The 21,496-nt window shown below is 53.1% G+C and overlaps 1 protein-coding gene across 4 annotated transcripts in view; it reads right to left on the minus strand.

Moving 5' to 3' along the window:
- The window catches only part of ARRB1 (arrestin beta 1), a 175,653-nt gene that overhangs the window by 111,738 nt on the left and 42,419 nt on the right, over positions 1-21,496 (minus strand). For 2 of the 4 annotated variants that reach the window (XM_054015915.1, XM_054015914.1), the window contains exon 2: positions 15,105-15,134. The exons of the other annotated variants lie outside the window; for them this stretch is intronic. In XM_054015915.1, coding sequence (XP_053871890.1) covers positions 15,105-15,134 — 30 coding nt within the window. The remainder of the gene's footprint in view (positions 1-15,104; positions 15,135-21,496) is intronic. 4 annotated transcript variants of the gene reach the window in all.

Below are 21,496 nucleotides of genomic sequence, written 5' to 3' on the forward strand. Positions count from 1 at the left end.
TGCGCTGGTTGGACTGTCTCACATATGTTTCCCTGTCCTTGGGGGCTTCCATGGACATGTTATGGTGGTCAGAAGACCAAGAATCTTACAACAGCTTAGTATATGGGATCATATCGCCCCCTTGTGGCTGGCCTCAGTGATTATAACAACCTGCTTCTTACATCTGACAGAGCTGTCGCTTAGCTCTGTGCCGGGAACAGTGCTGAAGGTCCTGGGTTTGATCCACACCGGTGCCTGGCACCACGCCCCTCTGCATGAGGCCGTGGGTCATTGCTTTTTAAAAGAAGAAAATTAATGGAAAAAATAGGGAGAAGACTGCCCTGGGGGTCGGTTCATCTAGACATGGGTCATTCTCTGGATCCATTGTTCTCCCTTCCCCTCTGGCACGCGTGGCCCAGAACTGTGGTGGAAAGCCTCATGCCTCAGCTGAAGTCAGACTGCGGCATTTTAATTAAAGAACAATGGCCGCAGTAAGTCAGCGCCGTCCTGCACCGTCCAAACCACAGAGTCCCCAGCTGGGAGCAGCTTCCCCAGTGACGCACGGGCTTCCTGAAACGGGATCATTCATATGCATGTGTAAACAACATGCAAAACCCCTTTGCAAAGCAGCTGTTTGTCTGAGGGTGGCTGGGTTTGATTTTTTTACTTAAATCAAACTGCTCACAAGTCTGTAACAGTTTAATGATTGTTCGGCATGGGGGGGGGTGGCCAGATTCTCCTCTCACTTAGGCTTGTCTACACGCAAGAGTGCACTGGCTTAACTGAACTGGTGCAAAACCCAGTGTGCACTCTCTTTTGGGGTGAAGAGTGGCTTACTTTGGTTTAGCTTAAGTAATTGACTCACATCACAGGCGGTGACTCCATGGGTGCTCCGGGACTCAAGCACCATGGGAAAAAAAAAGTGGGTGCTCAGCACCCACCAGCCACAGCTGTTCAGCATGGGGTCACTAATCAGCTATTCGGGGCGGGGCCTCCGATCAGCTGTTTGGCAGCTGGCAGGAGGCGCTTGGGGAGGGCTGAGAGCAGCGAGCGGGCAGGCAGCCTCAGGGGAGGGGGCGGAACAGAGGTGGAGCAGGAGCAGAGCCTCGGGGACGGGGCGGAGTGGGGGCAGGATCTTGGGGGGGAGCGGTGGGGAGCACCCAGAGGGAAAAATAAAACTCAGCACCTGTAACTAACACTACATTGAAATGAGCCTGACCGAAACAGAAACAAACGTCCACCCAGCTTTTTGCACCAGTTTCTCTTAAAATGTGTTTTTTTAAACAGGTTTAGTTAAACCAGTGCAACTTTCTCATGAAGGTGTCTTCACTGAAACGGGGGTGACCCTGCACCTAGACAAGCACAGTGTAAATCTAGGCTGACCCCATCGACATTAGTGGAAAGATGCTGGTGTCAAGGAACGGAAGATGAGCCCAAAGCTGTGGATGGCTGTCTCCCGAGCAGGAGACGGCATAGCTCCAGGGACCGGCGAACTGCATTAGCTGTTGCTACGCCACTAATCTGAATTTGTATCACCCAGTGGCTGTTTGGTGGCCGATAGGAAATGGGGAGCTTGGTGGAGTCCTGCTCTCGGTGGGCAGTTGTATACAGTAGGGCTGAGAGGGAAAAGCTTTTCTTGCCCCGTGAGAATTTTCGACGTTTCCAACTTTCCCCCCATTTGGAATTGGGACAAAAAATACAAATCTCAAAAATGTTCGGGAACCAAAATCCCTCCCCCCAAATTGAGTCTGGGTCACTCCAACCATTTCATTTGATCATTTCCAAATGTTCGGTTTCGATTTCAGCCTTCTGCTAGTGAATATTTACCAACATTTCTAAGCAAAAAGTCATTTCGTCTTGAACACAACCTTTCCAGCTCAACAATCACCAAACTTTTTGTTTACAACAACAACAACAAAATGTTTTGCGTCGGGTGTGTCTTTGAACCGACACTGTTTCGTGAAGGGTTTCGGTTTTGATGAGACGGCATTATTGGCAAAAAAACATTGTTTCAAAAAATTGCCAACCAGTTCTAGGCTACGGCTAACCCCATCACAGCTCCACTGAGGGGATCAGAGCTGGGCTGCACATGGAGAGTTAGACTCCCTTTGTCAGAAACCAAGACACGGAGGGCCAGGCCTAGTGTTGGAGCAGTGGTAGTTGGGCCTAGTGGTTGGTGCAGAGGCAGCCAGGCCAGGAACCGGAGCCAGAAATCAAAGCTGGAGTCAGGAGTCAATAGTGGGTGTGGAACAAAGGAAGAGTAGGGCTGGGAGCTAGGCTGGAGCAGGGCTGAGGCCTGTGGTGTCTGTCACCACTCTCAGGCAGGGGAGAGTCCCAAGCCATGAAGTGACGTTGGGCAGACCGAGCTGCTGTTCTTCCCGTGGGGCTTATATACCTGGCCTGAGGGTCACCAGACCAGCTCCTGGTTTGCGGATTGGCTGGAGTCTAGCACAGGAATGACTCATCACCGCGTGTGACTTAATCAGGCTCTAGGTCGGGGGTGACTCGGCACTGCACAGCCTTGCCTCTGGAAGCCGTTCCCCGCTGGAAAGGCCTGCAGTGGGGTGCAGGAGACGTTTTCCCTGATAGTTCCCATCCCATGGGAAAAGCTTGCCAGGCTGTACCTACACTGTACCCGTCCTGGGGATAAACACAGGAGTTCATTCTCCAGGCCTCTCTAGCTGGCCCCTTTCACCTGCACCAAGGCAACTGTCTCTTCAGCACCTCAGAGGGCAGCCCATCCAGTCACTGCAACGCTCTCCAATGCCCCATACTCCTGCAGAGCCACCTAATGCCTTTTCTACTAGCTGCCTGTCAATGCAAGGAAAGGCCTCATAGCAAAACCGAAGAGCTCTTGCCAGTGGGAGCAGCCCAAGGCTGGCTTGGCTCTCGCTGCGGTATGTTCACTGCTGAAAACTTCTGATGCATTGCCTGGAATGGCCAATGGCATTCTGGAAATGCTGCTTGGCAGCCAAGCTATGTGCATTAGCACAGATGTTGTTCTTTACTGCTGGCAGACAGCAGCTGTAAAGAGGTTAGATATTTCCTTGTTAGAGGCAATCAGAGCTGCCTTCCCAGCTTCTGGGCTCCAAGAAGCAAGGTTAGCAGCAAGCGCAGCGGGACGGCTGGGACAGCAAGGTCTCCTAGGGGCAGCTGAACGTAACGACAGCACTTTGGGCAATGAGGAATCAAGCCCCTGAAGCAGGCCGCCATGGAAGAAATGGCCCGCGACTGGAAACTGGCTTGCCAGGCTAAGAGTGCGCCACCTTCTCAAGCTATGGCAGAATTCCCCCATCACCCTAGCCGCTGCCTCTCGGAGAGGTGGCGGATTTAGACCAGCGATGGCAAACCCCCTCTGCTGCTGGAGAAAGTGTCTACATTACAGCACTCCAGCCTTTCTAGTGTATGCACAGTCTGAGCAGCAGGTCGTTATAATCACTGGGGCCAGTCACTAGACCAAGACATCGTAACAGGAGCTTCTGGAGCCAGAGGAAACTGAGGGTATGAAATCTTTGGGAAACCGGAACCGTTGTCAGCAGTTTCTCACCAGCCTGCCTGCATCTCGCCCCTTCCTGATGGACACATCCACGTGACGGGCACTGCAAGAGTGTTACCAGCCCGGCCTCTCACGATCAAAGCCCACAAGGATTCCAGCTGCTGGGGAGAGGGAGGGAGCAGGGGGGAACTAGCTAGGAATTGCTGCGTGGGGCTGGCTCAGTTGCTGTGGAAGGGATCCGGGTGGTTTTTAAAGGTAAGCAGGATGCAGATGAGAAAGCCCAGCGTGTGCCCCAAGCCCATCCCCTGGTGCTGAGCCGAGTCAGAACAAGGGGGAGACATGAGCCTGGCTTTGATCTGAGCGTGGCTCTCGTGCCAGTGAAAGGATCCGGAGCCACATGGCTAGCGCGTAGCCGTGATGTCAGGCCCACACGATGGTCTGTGGGCGTTCTGACGGGTCTCTCGGCATTCCAAGGCTGGCTTGGCCAGGAGGGCCTCCGATTTGACAGCCTCTGGGACGCCCTGAGCAATAGGATCCTGGATATTCCAGGAGCCCCTCTCGGTCACTGAGCAAGCCCAAGCTCACTGCAGAGGCTACAAAGCCAGGATCTCTTGTGGTAAGGCCCTGGTGGGCTGCTCCACACCAGCAACTGAGCTGTGGCTACACACTGTGCAGGGGGAGCTTAGGATCGCCGGGAAACCTCAGCCACAGGCGGAGAACGAGGGGCCAGCAGGCAGATCAGGGCTGCAGAGGCCAAGAGACTTCACGCTGCACTGGGGTGAAGTTCGCCCCCTGTGAAGCCTTGGCACCATTTAAATCCCAGTGAGGACTGTGGCCTCCCCAGGATGGGGAAGTCCCCAGCAGCCATAGAGCCACCATAGCTAGCGCCTACATCCGCCTGTCCCATCAGGAGCCATCATCACCTCTGTTGTCCTCTGGCCGTGGGGGAGGGGGAGGGAAGAGAGCCAGCTCCTCTGGCCACGGGGCACAGAAAATGCCCCTCCAAAAGTGGCCATTTTTTTAATTCCCAGGCACGCCCCTGCATAGAGAAGCAAATCGGATCTCAGGGCAGGAGGTTGGCTTCAGGAGGCAGAAGGTGGCTCAGACAGATCTAACCCCGCACAACGCCTCCCTCTAGGTTCTGCCAATACAGCGATTCCGTCTCGGCTTTTAATCACCGTGTTCTTCTCTTTGACCGGCTTTGCTCTCTGCTCTGTTCAGACGCACCTCTTCCTCCTGGCAGAGCCTGACTTGTGCCTTATTGCTGCTCTACACCCGAAAGCAGCTCCCCGCCATGTGGTATACACATTGCAATGTGGTTTTGCAGTACGTCTCCCTTAACAGTACAGGGGTAAAGCAAGCCAGATCTCTTCCCTTTGAACTTTTCCCAAACGGGAAGGCTGTTCTTAACCCAGTCTGTTTCGGAACAGTCAGCACCACTCGCCATTATCTCAAGCTGCTGATGCAAACTCTGGGCTCTTCCTCCCTTCCTGATCTGCATCCTACGGGGGAGGGAAAGGGCTGCCTAGCAATCATGCGCCTGCTCCCTGTTCCCTTAAAGTTACAGACAGGCCCAAACTGGGACCCCCTCCCCGTCACCCAATCAAATGTGGTGCTTGGAGAGGGATGGAGCCCGGATCCGAACCAGCTATGTTCTGGGGTTTCCTGGACCAGGAGACACAATTTCACTGGCCCATCCCTTCTCACCAAACTCTAGGTCTGTGGCTTCCAGAGCTCCTAGTAGCAGCAGCAGGTTCTGATCTCTCCACACTGATCATGGAGGCAGGGGAGGCGATAAAGCAGCGGTAAAGCAGAGAGAAACAGCGGGGGGGAGGTCTCACCCCCCCCCCCCGAGGAGGAGGGACCTGCTGCTGTGCCAAACCAAACAGCAGTGCAGGACCACCCGCAGCTTCCACTTACTTTAAGTCCTGCTTCCCAAACCCGCACTGGAATAGCCCTGGCTTCCTACTCCATTCTGTGCACAGCGCTGTACGTGAGCATGGGAACCAGGAGCTGGATTCCCCTGCCTCTGATCCCAACACTAGCTGACCTGGAAATGGGTCCAGCAGAAGTCCTGCGATAAAGCATCCCTGCTCCTTTGGGAGGGACGGCTCCGAATCCAGAGCCAGACCCACCCTTGTGACTCGGCTCTCGCCAGGGCCTCTGGGACGGCTCGTGGCATTTCTAGGAAGGTGGGTTTAGTGCAGTTTGCTCCGCAGGGTGCCCGCCAGTGCCAAACCGAGAGAGGGAATGGCCCGTGCCTGCTAATATCCACCCACAACCCGTGCCTCGTTTCTGCAGGGTCCAGGTGTGTGGACAGCAGCCACTGGAGTGAGTGGACGTCACAGGGACTATTCACTTCTTGTGACCCTGACCCATCTCAGGTGACCCAGGCCAGCCTCTCACACCTTGATCATATGGTGTCAACAGTAAACTTAAGAACGGAGCAAATGAAGCCACTCCCTGGAAGGGAACCAACCTGGGTGGAGGGGAGAGCTGGCCAAGTTCTTCCATGGAAGAAGTGGTATTGCTGGGAAACTGGAGAAGGGGCAGCCCTGCCCCCGGCTGCAGGCCCAAAGGCAGTGAGAGGCAACGTGCTCCTGTGGAGATTGTATTGGAGAGGGAATCAGGAGACGGGCATTCCCTTCCTAGCTCTGCCACTGACCTGTTGTATAAAACATACGAATGGCCAGACTGGGTCAGACCCATGGTCCATCCATCCCAGTGTCCGGTCTTCTGACAGAGGCCAACGCCAGGTGCTTCAGAGGGAATGAACAGAACAGGCAATCACCAAGTGATCAATGACCTTGTTAATCAAGGATCAAGCCGTATGACCTTGAGCAAATCACTGTGTCTCAGTTTCCCCTCCCGTCATCTGCCTCATTATTGAGTGTAAGCTCTTTGCAGCAGCGGACTGTCTCTTTTTACAGCCCCTAGCACAACAGGGCCCTGAGTTTGGTTGTGGGTTCAGTGTCCTACCATAATACCAATAACAAGGGCCAGCAGGCTGAATGTATCTGGTTGTTAAAGTCCCATAAGAACTTCCAGCAGGAAGGAAAACACTAACCATGACGTAAGCTGCTATGATACTGATGGATGTGAGGAACAGTTTGTATTTACCGAAGTGACTGATTTATGCCTGTTTGTACTGTCTGGATTACAAACCAATATTTCAGTGCGAGAGAAAAAAACAACTTTTCACTCTGTTATTGGAAAGAGAATAAACAACCCCCTTCGTCTGAATCCGTCACTGCTCCAGGGCGCGGGAAAGTTAGACTGTTCCAAGGGAGTTTAGTTGTAATCAGAAAGTTCTTCGAGAACCAAGTGGAATTTCTCGGCCAGCAAGTTTGCCAGGACTGTCGCTCTTGATCAGTGTCAGAAAACCAGGCTCTGAGTTTTCCCTCTGCCTCCCGGAGGCGAGCGTTTTGAGATGTTTTCCCTGTGAGTGCAGCTGACAGCACGAAGCCATTCTGGGGACGTCAGTGTCGCCTTCGGGAACGGAGCGCTTTCATTTGGGCTGGAAACGGACACGTGGCAAATGCCTAACAGGTCTTTTCCCAGTCTAAGGGTCCGTCTACTTTTGGAGCAGGAGGGGGAATTCCCAGCTCAAGGAGACATACCCACGTTAGCTCTGAGCGAGCTGGCACGCACAGTTAAGAGTCCATCTCTCACACGGGGGGCTAGACACTTACCCGGCCCTCGTTACCACTGGATCTAAGTGCCCCATGATCAGTAATGAACTGATTATCACCGACCCCTTCCCCCGCCCTGTGAGGTGTGGCTGCATTATCACCCTGTCTGACAGCTGGGGAAATGGAGGCACAGAGCGGTGAAGGCCTGGCCTGGCTTTAGGTGCCTCAAATTTTGGGTGCTCGGCTTGAGACATCGTACAAGGGGACTTTAGGATCTGCCGAGCACCCACCCTCCGAAAATCAGGCCTCTTACAATCAAAACTGGACGTCTCTCTAAACGCTGCGCTCCGGTTCAGCCTGAGATACGCAGGAGGTCAGACTGGATGGTCATATGGATCCTTAGCGACTCTGTGAGGTGTTTCAAGTTGTGGCATCCCAAATCACCCGTGAAAAGCTTGGCTGTGAGGCTGTAGCGGGGTGGCCACCCCGCTCCTGCCTGGAGGAGTAAAACCAGCCCTGGAGAAAGGCTGATTGGGGAAGCAGCCTCAGGGGCTATAAAGGGGCTGCGTGGCTGGAGCTAAGAGAGTCTCTCTCTAGAGGTTGAGAGGGATGGGCCTGGCTGCTGGGAGCTGAGCAGGGTACCTAGACTGCAGCAGGGCTGGGGAAAGAGGAGGAGCTGGGGAGCTCTGGCCTGGAAACCCTCCAGGCTGCAGGCCTTGCTAAAGGCTGGAAAAGGTACTGGGGCTGCAGGGGGCAGCCCAAGGGTAGGCAGAGGCAGGAGGTCCAAACCCTGCTTGTCGATGATGAGTGGCAATTACACTGCAGTCTGCCCCAGTGAGCGGGGGCTAGACGGGGACTGGCAGTAGCCAAGGACTGAGGCAATATGGGGATAGAGGGTTGGGGGCTCCCCGGGGAGGGAGACCCAGCGAGACTGCAGGGGACAGAACCCCGAGAGAAGGCCCACAGAGGGTGCTCCTGAGTGGACAGAGCTAATTCCCAGGACGACCAGCAGGAGGCGCCGCCGGGTCAGTTGTCGCCCTGCTACTACCCCATGGAGCCATGCCTGAACAAGCAGCCAGTTTAAAGCAGAGCTTGTGGTCGCAAATGCCCTTAGCAGACATGACACTGAACACGCTTCACTCCAGTCTACACAGCCTGCTCCCCCCCGTTCAGCGAACAGAGCCGGGACCAGTCACCGGTCGTGCTGCTGGTGGAGGTGTCTGTGGCGTGGGACAGAACCGAAGGCCACCAACTCATTCCGCGGGGGGCCCCCAGCAAACAGCCTCTGCCAGGGAAAAAGTTGAGCCACAGAGGACAAGGAGGAGAGAGAGAGAGAGCGTGCCAAAGGGCGTGGGCGAAAGACCGAGGGGAACACATTGAAAGCACAATGAAGAGGGCTGCCTGGATGCCCCGTAAGTGGTTTCATGGCTCTTGCCGGACTGGAGCTTGGGGAATAGCTTTTGTTAATGAACGCTTTCCTTGAAGAAAGAAAGAATCGCTCAGCGTTATTCTCTCCCTTGTTATTGTTTTGGCCCATCTCGCCACAAACCACAATCCATACCGCCGAGCGTTCGGAGCGGGGTGGGTGTCCTTAAAGGTGCATGCTCAACCTTCTGGTAATCCATGAAACCACTGGATTGTGCTGCCAAGATGCTTAGCAAAATCTTGCCCTGGGTGGCTTACAGCCAGCTTGCAAGGAACAATGGCTGGAGCTACCCACAAACCACTGGCTCCTAAAACTATGTCTCTCCTCTTGGTGAAGACTTGCTAGGAGATTTTATTCCTCAAGCCCATACGAGTCCAGAGATCTGACGGATACCAGTCTCTCTGTCCACGATCGCGTACGCACGCTGAATGCAGCTGGAGATCTGTGCTCCCGTCCCTGAAAAAGGAAGCAGGAGTGCTTGAATTCTAATCTCAGCTCTAACAGGGACTCGCCTTTGTGACCTCAGACAAGGCACATAACTGCTCTGTGCCTCGGTTTCTCCATGTGGATAATACTGTAATGACCTGGTGTCGTGGAGTCACCGGGCCGATGCTCTGAAACTGCTCAAAAAGAAGCCAGTCAGGACTCAGGTGGACTTGCTATGGGAAGCGCACAGCGAATGGGGATGCTGAATGCTCTGAGGTCAGACACAGGAAGGCCGAAGCCATGCCCTGGTAACAGTGGCATCAGCCATAGCTTACCTACAGGCAGCTGGACAGCCTCACCTGCCCTGAGTGCCGCAGGAAAAGTCACACTCCCAATTCCCACCACCTAGGCACTGGTGCAGTACACAGGGAAACTGAGGTGCACACAGTATTAGTACAGGACAGTGAGACTCACTGGAGAAAACCCCACCTCGTCACCCCTGGTTAGCGTGTATGTTCCACGGCCCCCTCTCTAGTGCATGGGTGTCTCACAGGCCCTAGATTGCTAACCGCTAATGGACAGATTCTCCTTCAGCTCAAGTTGTAGCAACTGATGATTTAAGGGTTTGGTTCCTCGCTGTCACCATGACATTCCAAGGAGCCAGGCTTGTTTCACCTGGGTGGTGATGGATTTGTTACAGTACATCCTTCATCCACAGGGGTGTGAAGCATTAACCGGTACAAGCTGGCGACATGCTTTGAAGATGGATAGTGTTGTTGTTGTTTAATAAAGCAAAGAAAAATGTGAGCAGAGTATTGGGAAGGCTCCCCTTAAGATTCAATCGATCGGGCTGTCAAACGACCTCCCGTGGGAAGGAGCAGAAGTTCCGGTGCATTGCATCGTTCAGCGCTGGACTGGCAACGATCAGAGTCTTGCATCTGTGCAGGGCTTTTCATCCGGGTGGGTCCCAAAGCACTTGCCAAAGGGCTTGTGCCAATGACCGGGAGAAATATCAGAATCGCTTCGACCAGCCCTGGGGCTGCCACGGCGTCTGGATTCAGGAAGGAAGAACCAGATAACCCTCTCCGCCTGACGGGAGCCTCAGGAGTGCTGGGTGCCTCCAAATATTTAAAAATCAAAACAACAATCTCCCTCTTTCTTCCTTCCCGGGCTGGAGGCATAACAGCATGACGAGCAGTGAGGCGGCTAGGCGTGTGGGAGCGTGCGAAGGACGAGGGAGCTAAGCCGAAGGGATGAGCTTGCACAAGGTCCACAGTCCTCATACGAGCAGCGCCCCTCAGCCTTCAGCTGCTCCCCACCCAGGTGCTGACTTTGGCCAGGCACTGGACGAGCTGGGGTGGGGTGGGGCGTGCTGGGTGCTACCTGTGTACTGAGGGCGCTTGGGCCCGTGCCATTTCACCAGCACCCCCAACGGCTTCCTTCAGATGTTGGACGACACGGAGGAGAGGCCTGAGCCTCGTGGGATGCTGGAGGCAAAGGATCATAGCGACCCTGGAGGTTTTGTTGGAGAGGAAGGACCTTAGCCATGTCAGGTTGTTTCCATACATCCCTGCAGCTCCTTGGAGGCAGGGGAACTGGGTGATTGGCAGTAGATCAAATGCCACAGACGGGTCCAACATGACTAGCATGGATGAACGGTCCTTGCCTCGGGCAGGACGAGCCCATCTTTGACCCTCCCACCCAGTAGCCCCCCCAAATCGCGGCTTTGAAACAACATTGGACAATGGATTTAGTTGGGGATTGGTCCTGCTTTGAGCAGGGGGTTGGACTAGATGACTTCCTGAGGTCCCTTCCAACCCTGATATTCTATGAATGCAACCGTAACCTCACCTCAGAGAGAGAGACAGAGACATAGGCTCTGCTTGGCCTCCCAGCCAGTATGGGTGGTGGCTCGGGCTAGCCACCTGAGTTCGGACCAAAGGGATGGCCGGGCATGGAGTCAGGTGGGTAGCCCGTGCCCCAACGTCCAGACTGCTATTTTTAGTATCCGTCTGTCTAGCCAGGCTGGGAGGCACCCTCTCCATGTAGTATAGACAGACCCGCCCAGACCTTTGGTCACCTGACATATCTGAGCAGCACTTAGACATCACAGTGATGGGCAGGGCATGGCAAGCAAGGATGGCCAGATGGCTCCAACCCCTAGATCAGATGCTGGGCACCCTCAAACACTGAAGGTGTTTGTATCCTGGGTCTGAAATCTAAGAACATGAGAACAGCCAGAGGGGGTCAGACCAATGGTCCATCTAGCCCAGGATACTGTCTCTGGCAGGGGCCAGCACCAGGTGCTTCAGAGGGAATGAACAGAACAGGTCATTTCCAGTGATCCATCCTCTGTCATCCAGTCCTAGCTTCTGGCAGTCAGAGGCTAGGGACACCCAGAGCAGGGACTGGGCCCCTGACCATCTTGGCTAATAGCCACTGACAGACCTATCCTCCATGAACGTATCTAATTCTTTTTTGAACCCTGTTCTAGTTTTGGCCTTCACAACATCCCCTGGCAATGAGTTCCACAGGCTGACTGCGCTGTGTGAAGAAATACTTCCTTATGTTTGTTTTAAACCTGCTGCCTCTTAATTCTGCAGCTGAGCCCTCGAATAGTTTCCATGTAAGACCCTAGGCTACATAAAATAGGAGCAGAAATTAACTCAGGTTATTTTTTTGCTAATTGGCCTCTCTCTCTGGCTACGCGGTCGAGTAGATGAGAAATAAATCCAGCCGGGCCGCCTAATTCTTCCCCAGAACAGGAAATCACTGCCATCATTTTTGCTCTTGCAAAATCCCTTTGCTGGTTTGTTTCTTTTCACCATTGCTTTGTGCATGAGTTGTGCCGTATCCTGGAGGGGCTGAGTTGTGCAAAGCAATATTAGAAGGCCGAAATGGGTGGTGATGATAATAATAATAATAATACTCTCCAGCGCTTATATAACTACACGTTTCATCCGTGGCTCTCAAAGTGCTTTCTAAGGAGGTCACTATCACTATTTTACAGATGGGGAAACTGAGGCACAGAGTAGGGACGTGACTTGCCCAAGTTCTCCAGTCAGGCCAGAACCAGGGATAGACACCAAATCTCCTGAATCTAGGCCAGCGCACTATCCCCAGGCCACACTGTCTAGGCTGAGCAGATCGGTGACGAAAGGACATACAATTATGAGTCTCCAAGGATGAGACGAGAGGGTGAATATCAAGGAGTGAAAGGAATTGTGTAGGGGGTTCAACAGAGCCTAATTTAAAGGTCTAGGCTGAACAGGACAGACACCTGTCAGGGATAGTCTAGGTTTACTCGGTCCTGCCTCAGTGCAGGGGACTGGACATGATGATTTCGTGCACTCTTTTCAGCAGTGGAATAGACTCCCAAGGGAAGAGTGGACAAAGACAGTGGAGAATTAGAGACAGTGCCACGCTGGCCAGAGAGTGGGCTGAGTATACGACAACCTTTTCTGCCTCTGAGTCCATTGGGTCAATCTGTGATCAAGTCAAATTCATCCCTGACTCCTCAGACAACAATTCCACACACTTCCACGGCTGGCCTTGCAGGGCAAGACAGAGTTGCCAGTTACCCTAATGGTTGTTCACATTCCGTGTGCTAGCTAAGGCACGTGTGCCAGCTGGGGGGTCTGACCTCCTCTCTGACAATGCCTCGATGTGTGGCCCCGGGTAGGTCATTTCACTGCTCTGAGACTTGGTTGTCTTCCCAATAAACTGGTTAATACACGTGTCACCCACAGCCTTCAGTTGTGCAGCTGTGTGCTATTGGGCCTATAGTGCTAGGAGATTCTTCTTTCGCTCACGCGGCAGGAGCTTGAGCGTTTTGGAACAGGAAGGCCTGGTTTCTAGCCCAGCATCTGTTGCTAAACTCGGAGTCATTATGGTGTCCAGTATACTGACAATCATGATGTCCTAGGTGACTGCAAATTTGTTATGCTATTTCATCTGGATCATATGACCATAAGAGCGGCCATACTGGGTCAGACCAACGGTCCATCTAGTCCAGTATCCTATCTTCCAACAGTGGCCAGTGCCAGGTGCTTCAGAGGGAATGAAGTGAACAAGCAATCATTGAGTGATCCATCCCCTGTCGTCCACTCCCCGCTTCTGTCAGTCAGAGGCTAGAGACACTCAGGGCATCTGGTTGCATCCCCGACCATCCTGGCTAATAGCCATTGATGGACCTAGCCTCCATGAACTTATCCGATTATTTTTTTAACCTAGTTATAGTTTTGGCCTTCACAAAGTCCCCTGGCAATGAGTTCCACAGACTGACTGCTTTGAGTGAAGAAATACTTCCTTTTGTTTGTTTTACACCTACTGCCTATTAATGTCATTTGGTGACCCCTAGTTCTTGTGTTATGGGAAAGAATAACACTTCCTTATTCACTTTCTCCACACATCATGATTTTATAGACCTCTATCATATCCCCCCCAGTCATCTCTTTTCCAAGCTAAACAGTCCCAGTCTTATTAATCTCTCCTCATACGGAAGCCGTTCCATACCCCTCATCATTTTATTGCCCTTTTCTGTACCTTTTTCAATTCCAATATATCTTTTTTTATATGGGGTGACCACATCTGCACAAAAAGTGTGAGGGTACCATGGATTTATATAGAGGTAATATGATATTTTCTGTCTTATTATCAATCCCTTTCCTAATCGCTCCTAACATTCTGTTTGCTTTTTTGCCTTCCGCTGCACACTGAGTGGATGTTTTCAGAGAACTATCCACAATGACTCCAAGATCTCTTTCTTGCGTGGTAAAAGCTCATTTAGACCCCATCATTTTCTATGTATAGTTGGGATCATGTTTTCCAGTGTGCATTACTTTGCATTTATCAACATTTAATTTCATCTGCCATTTTGTTGCCCAGAAAGCGGCTGTCAGGTCCTTGCAGCCCCTAGGTGCATGGGCGGCCAGTGAGGATCCGTGCGCTGCCCTCACGCCTGCAGGCGCCTCCCCCTCAGCTCTCATTGGTCGCGGTTCCCAGACAATGGGAGCTGCGGAACTGGCACTAGGGGCGGGGGCAGCGCGCAGAGCCTCCCTGGCTGCCCGTGCGCTTAGGGGATGCGAGGACCTGGTGGCCACTTCCCGGAGCCGCATGGAGTCAGGGCAGGCTGGGAGCCGGCCTTAGCCCCAGGCCCCCGCTGCGCTGCCAACCGGACTTTTAACGGCCCGGTCCGCAGTGCCGACCGGAACCGCCAGCCTGGCAGCCCTAGCCACAGTTCTGAAAGGGTCTGTTTCCCTTTGCATTTCACTCTACGGTTTGTGCTACCCACTGTCTAAGAAAGGGCCTGCTCCAGTCCAGCCGGCTCAGCCAATCACTGGGGACTCTGCCAGGACACCATGACCTCTGCAGGAGTGAGAGAGCCTATGCTTGCAGTGTCCCAATTGGATCCATCAAGCTTCCTCCTACTGTCAAATTCAATTGGAGGAGGTCCCTGCAGTAACAGCACTGGAGCCGCGCGTCACCCTGTTATTCTGCTCCGGCGGCGGCAGCACGTTCCCTAGGCCTCGCAGAAACCCCAACCTTTCACACGGCTTTGCTGGGTAGAAAGCACAAGGCGGGGCCTTTTGACAGATGGGATTTTCCATCTGCACAGGCTGTTTGCAGCCGAAGCCCTTTACAGACGGAAACAAATGAAGCGCACAGTGGGATCACGAAGGGGAGATCGAGCTCGAGAACTGTGTCGTGCTGGCAAAAAGGCCACCCAGTGTCCGAATAAACACCAGACTATTAGTCAAATAGTTACGATGCAATTAAAAGCTTTGCGGCTGAATAGACCAGGCAGATGCACCAGATGCACTGCAAAATATTACCAGGTATGCAAGGTTAGAATATACCTGCAGTGCAATGAAATGCACTAAGTGGGTGCTGCTAGAACACACCTGCAGTGGTACTAAATAGACCAGGTATGCTCAGGTAGAACACACTAGCTGCACTGCCAATGCATCTGGCACAATCCAGCTCTCTCTTAGAGGCAGCTCAGTGGCGGGAGGTGGGAGGGGGTGCAGCAGTGAATGGGTTAAAAAGCAAATGGTCCAGCCCTTGTTGGCCAGGGGCGTGATGTCAGGGGGCGAAATGCAGCATTCCGTGAGGCATGCAGACCCGTGGGTAGAAAAGCTGGTACCTGTACTTGTAGGCTGCCATCTCGTTACCACTGAGAAGCAAGGCAGAAAACAGCATGGTCAAAACCTCTCCAAACAAGGATTAGTAAAAGGTCAGACAATTCCCCGTCAATCACACTGGCCCACACCACCGGGAATGCGCCACGAATCCAAGAGGCAATGCACATGGACACATACAAGCAATCACAGGAGAATAAAAGGCTCTCTCCATGCCCACCCCCAACCCCACATCTGAGCAGCTGGGTTATGCTGACAGCCCCCCAGGAGACAAAGAAGGACACCGGCTACATTTACAAACGGGGAAACCGAGGCACCGAGAGAGCACGGGACTGGCCTGAGGTACCCACAGAAAGTCTGAGGCACAGCTGGGAATTGGACCCTGCTATCCATCCAGTGCCTGAACCACACGGCCCATCTTCTTCCTTGGAACCTATTCATTGTTAGCCTGGAGCGCCCGGGCCTCTGAGCAGCTCTTGTAACAGGCTGCAGAGCCTTTCCCCTCTCGAGTCCCAGGTCAGCTCCGGGAGCGGACACAAGCCATTGCTATAGGACAGGGCGGCTGTTCAGCGACTCATACCAAAGGAGCTGCCCCCGCTCCCAGTGGGGAGGGGTGTAAAACAAGAGAGAGCCGCAGCCAGGGAGCCCTGCGGAGAGTGGGCACTGCAGGAAGCACCTCTCGAAGGACCCATCGTGACAGCACCCTGCAGCCCTCTGACAGCCCAACACACTAGTTAACCCCAGGAAGGTATCTGGGCAATCACTCAGACTTCACCTTGTCCCCTGATTGCCAGTCTCCGACCGTGACTCCAGCCTGGGCCTACCTCTGATCTCTCATCTCTGACCCCGGCCCGACTCTGACTCTAGCGATTTCTCTGACCCCTGCTCACCGCCTACCCCAGCCCATCTGTGACCGTTAGGCCAGATTGCCTGCACCCCGGTCCCGTACAAGAGATCCCCATCAGAAAAGATCACAATTGCACCTATGTTGGCACTCAGCAGAGATATCAGGGGCCATATAAGCCTGGGTAGCAAACCTCCCAGTGCTGCACCTTGAATAAAGTCAGAAGCAGTTTACCACTGACTTCAATAGGAACAGGGACATCTCCCCCCCCACCCCCAATATTCTTGGTGCTCGTTATGCAGACAGAGCTTCATTGACACAGCACAGCAAAACGCAGACACTTTACTGGTCAGGAGCAATTTGCTATTCAAGAAGCTTCCCGATAATGGCATCTCGAGTTAACGTGAACACGTAGGAAGGAAAAGGGGAAGACAAGAGAAAGGAAAGCCAGCAGAGGGATCTATGGAACCATCGGCCACACAAATGCCAGGAAAGGGTATTTCTGTATGAACCGGTGCTAGCGAGGACAAAGAGGAAACAATCAAAGGAAGAAGACGACAGCCGTTGAAATACACCCTCTCCGCTCCTTTCGGACGTGCCAGCCAGCGAGAGAAAGGGCGGGATGCAGCACAATGACGTGACGATCCAGGAGGCAGCCCCAACTTTGGGCTGTGAAAACCAACCATGGGAATTCGTTCCTAGAGCCACTCATGCACGGACACACAGGTGGTGCATTTCAAAAGAGCCTGGACATTGTTCAGAAAACAACTGAATGACTTAATGACGGTTGGTGACCAAAGAGCAGGCATCGCACACTCTGAAATTAGAGAGCATCCCAGTGCTATCCCCTGGCCAGATACGATCTCTCGGACGCTGGTGTTAGTCTGGTTACTTCAAATGTTGATGAGCTCAGGGGAATATTAACATGCAACAGCTGATGGGTCCAGAAACAGCTGCCCAGCGTTGTTCACTTTAAGAGCCCGGAATGATTCCCCATTGACTGGAATGGGCTTTGATCAGGCCCAGTGTAAATTTCTGGCTGGAGAAAGGTGTTGGGTCCATAGCCCTGGAGACCAGAACTTTCTGCCTTCCAGCTCCCGCATCGGCCCCTGCCAACGGGCTCAGCACTGACCTGGCGGGACCGCTCGCTGGGTGCGGGGGAGGTCGGTCTCCAGCCTCATTCACATTGGAGCTGACAGGGTGAAAAATTACTCACTTTGTTTTCCCATCTTTACTCGCGTTTCTCGGCTGCCAGTGAACCAGAACAAATCCCGGCGTGAGCCTGCCGGGGCCGGCTGCTGCCGTGGGAACACCTGGCCTTCGGGAACCAGGCTGAACTCAATGTCTTTTCCATAGGACACTGAAGAGCCATCAAATGGAAAGGCTCTACCGGACCTGAAAGGAACTAAAGTGGTGGGCGGTTTTGCAGAGCAGTATGGGCCAGTGTGTAGGGCACTGGGAGTCAGGAGACCTGGGTTTCATTCCTGCTACAGTCACTAACCTGCTGGGGGACCTTGGGCAAGTCACGTCCCTGCTCCGTGCCTCAGTTTCCCCCACACCCTTCGTCTTCTTTATTTAGACTGGAAGGCCTTTGGGGAAAGGACTGTCTCTCCCTAGGTGTTTGCCAGCACTTAGTACAAATAAGCTGATCGTGGCTGAAGCTACTGCAATACTCCCCACGCCTCATAACCCACAGCCCACTTCATAGCCTGCCTCCACCCCTCCTTCCGCATGCTGCCCTGGGCCTGTATCGCCCTGCTTGACAGAGCCTCCCATTCTTCCTCCGGACGTCAACTCACTTTTCCCAGAATGCCCTGCTTCGCCCCACCACATCTTCTGACTTCTCTGCACAGAGGCACCAGTGACAGCCAGGAGTTATCTGGCTCCTGGGAATGGCTTCCTTCTGCTAGCCCTTCCCAAGTCCTAGAGACACTCTCCTCCACTGGGGAAGCCGGCCAGGATGAGAAGCAGCCAGGTGAGGAGGACAAGGGGAAGAGAGATGGATGAAGGGACCTATGCCATGTGGAAGGCACATGGGAGGCTGTTACAGATCAGGCTCTGATAAGATTTCCTCCCCCAGGCCACCACATGGAAGGCTGTTACAAGCCTGCTGTTCGGGTGCTGCATGCTAGGAGGTCTGGAGGTCTGTGAGATAGAGAGGAAAGGGTTAACAGAGGGGTGAGGAGAGGAGGAGGGGAATGTGACCAGCTGGGCCGAACACAGGTCTGGGAGCCAGGAGCCAGCCTCTGACGCTGACTCATATCTCTGACCTGAGACAGAGGATAATTTTATAACCCCTCCCAACGGTGCCGTCATCACAGGGAGCATTATTTAGCTAACGTGCGGGAAGCCTGTGCTTGCATCAAGCGCTGAATGAGTGGTGCTAAGTGTGATTAAACACACATGGGACAAAATGGCCAGAGAAATCCTCAATGGAAGGCACAAGAGATCACCTGAGACAGGAGGGCTCACACTTGCGTGTCTCAGCAATTCCCTCCCAGGAAGCAGGCAATAAGACCAGGACTAAAAAAAAAAAAAAAAAACCCTTTTTCATATGGACTTCATCCTCAACACTGCTCCACCGTGGACCCTCCGTGCTGTGCTGTAGGATAGTCGGCCCAACTGTTCCCTGAGTTAAAGCAGTGACGAGTGCGTATTGATCATTGTCGATCTATCCTGAGCAGCTCGCCGCGAGCACCTGTGTATTTTTGACTTTGACGAGAACACGCACTTCGCTCCGGTCCGGTTTTCTTTTCTATTACAACAGCCCTTAGGTTCCGTCCGGCGCAGCACGAAATCCCCCACGAACAGAATACAGGGGCCCTGGTGCGAGCAGCGAGGGGCTCGTGACATTTTGTGTCTGCGGATGGTTGGTGAAAAGTACCAGACCAAGAGCCCCGCAGAGTGGAGAGAGAATGCGTGGTGGGTAGCAGCAGGGTGAGCATCCCACGTGTTACCCCAGCCATTGTGTCTCAGCTGGGAGCCCAGCCCCAGCCTCTGCCAACCTCTCCAGGGGAATCCCGAGCCTCTTTAACGCCCACTAATGGTGCACCTTGCCAGCCTAGGCCCTCGGACAGAATGTTCCACCTCTAGGGCAGAGGGGTGGGGACCATTAATGTCCATAAGCCACTTTCACACCCTCCCAACCCTGGGGCCAGTCTGGCTGCCCAGTGGTGTTTTGGCAGCTGGAGATCGCCAGGGCATGGGGCTGCCTGGATATGCCCCCCACCCCCCCTGCACTGGGGCCAGGCCCACCGGCTTTACAGCTTGCACTGCCAGAACAGTGGAGCTGGAACTTGGCCTCAAACCGCTGTCTCCGGTGACTATCCGCGTGACACGCTGCTAATCGGGGGGTTCCCCGCGTCAACAGCCTCCTCTCCTAACCCAGCCACCTGGGGAAGGAGGTGCAGTGAGAGCAACTGTGCATTAGGCAGCATGCGCCCGCCTTATTGGGAGCATCCATCTGTGACGCAGGCCACCCCTCTGCCCTAGAGGTGGAACATTCTGTCCAGAGACCTGGGTTTAGTTCTCACTCACTGGGAAATCACATAACCGCTCTGTGCCTCAGTTTCTCCAACAGTAAAAGAGGGATAGTGACAGCAATCTCCTACACCAGGTTGGTGGAAGGTTCGGATTGAATGGCAGCTGCTACAGGAATGCTTTTGCGCTAGATCTGAATGTGTACAATCCATTAGCGAACACTTTGGGATCCGTGGGAGTGAAAGGTAATACTGTAGCTGCAGGAGCATTCAATCCGGCTTTGAGCCCCTAGACTCCTTTATTGCAGTAACCACGGGCTTGTCTACATGGGGAAGCTAGCGTGCAGTGAGCCGAGGTGTGCATTCACAGCACACTGGCTACTCCTCACTAACTCCCCATGTCCACAATCCTACTGCACGGTGAGTGCCCTCAGGCGGGTTAGCTTAATACGCTTCCGAAGTGCATTCAGCTAATGTGCACAAATGCACGCTTAATGCACAGTAAGTGTGTCCGCATGGGGAGTTAGCGCAGAGGAGCTAGTGCGCACCAGTTACTGTGGGCTTATAAACCCTAAGGAAAAAGGGTGTGTTCTCAACTCAAGGTAAAAGTCTAGGGCAGACCAGGCAGTTAGTGGTTTTCATGCTAAGGCCACATCTACATTACAATATTACGTCGACCTAATGTACATTGGCACACAGCCACTGCAGTTATAAAATCACTTGTAGGGTTTCACACTTGGCTCCTTGTGGTGGCAGTGCACGTCCACACCAGGAGGGCTTGTATCGGTTGTATTGTCAGCGTGGGGCATTGTGGGTTGGCTCCTGACAGCCAGTAACAGTCGACGTAAGCGATGCAGTGTATACGCTCGGAGAGGTGGTATTAGTAAATCGGCGCAGGGAGGCCCTTATGTCAAAAATTTAATTGCAGACAATTCCACAGCTTGGTCGACGCAAGGCAGGTTATGTCAACCTAACCCTGCAGTACAGACCAAGCCTAATTAGGAGGTGAGTTAAAGCCTCAGTTTCCCCATAGGCTTGAATACCGGTGAAAACTACAAACTGCCTTGACTCCACTAGGGTGTTAATGCGAGCTCAGAACACATCTTTTATCCTCGGGAAGACGCAGCCGAAGAGAGCCGCTTGGGTTTGGATTTTCAGAAGCTCGGAGCACTCACAAGTCCAGCGGAAGTCAGTGGGAGCTGGGGCCGCCCAGAAAGTCTGAAAACCAGGCTGTCAGAAACTTGTGCTCTACTCTTCTATGTGTAGACGAGGAACTCAGTTCTCCTCTGTGGCAGGAAGGATGGCCTAGTGGTTATGGTGCTCAACTAGGACAGGGGAGTCCTGGGTTGGACATTTCTCCACTCAATGTTGCAACGCCTAACTGATTGGGAGCCTAAGATCCATTTTCTTTTAGTAAGACTTAGGCTCCTAAGTCAGTTAGGCATTGCAGCGCTTAGCGAAGCGACACCTAAATACCTTTAAAGATGTGGGCCTTAGTCTCATTGTGCCAGGGAACCCATCTGTACCACCCGAATAACAGCCCTGCCCTAGCTCACAGAGGTGGGCAGGATAAATACATTAAATATTGAGGGGCGCTCAGACACTACAGCCATGGAAACCATAGAAGTACCTCAAATAGAGAGTTACACTGGTACAACTGCTCAGGGACACTGACTCCAAACACAGAACACAAAGGTGGTTTCTGCCCCAGAGACATAGCAGTCTTAAGTGTTGGATCCACAGTGGTGTAACTGACCACAGAAACTGACCACTTAAAACTAGGTCTGAACTGTAAAGCCGTCCACCACGAATATTTTACAGGGATAGCTCCCAGCTGTGATCACGGAGACACATCCATCCCCACCCAAAATGGAGACAGGAAAGCAGGAGATCTGAAAAGATCTTCGTCTCCTTGTGCTTCCTGATTTATAATGCTATTAACTTTCTCCCCTGGCATTAGGCCACAAATAATGGTTTGTCCTTGGATAATCAGTGCTTGCATTTCAATTCTAGTAATGCTATCTTGGAAGATTATCTCCTGCACTTCAGGCCGGGGAAACAATTAACATAAAGT

This window comes from Malaclemys terrapin, chromosome 1 (assembly GCF_027887155.1).
Source record: "Malaclemys terrapin pileata isolate rMalTer1 chromosome 1, rMalTer1.hap1, whole genome shotgun sequence".
In the NCBI taxonomy this organism is placed as follows: domain Eukaryota; kingdom Metazoa; phylum Chordata; order Testudines; family Emydidae; genus Malaclemys; species Malaclemys terrapin.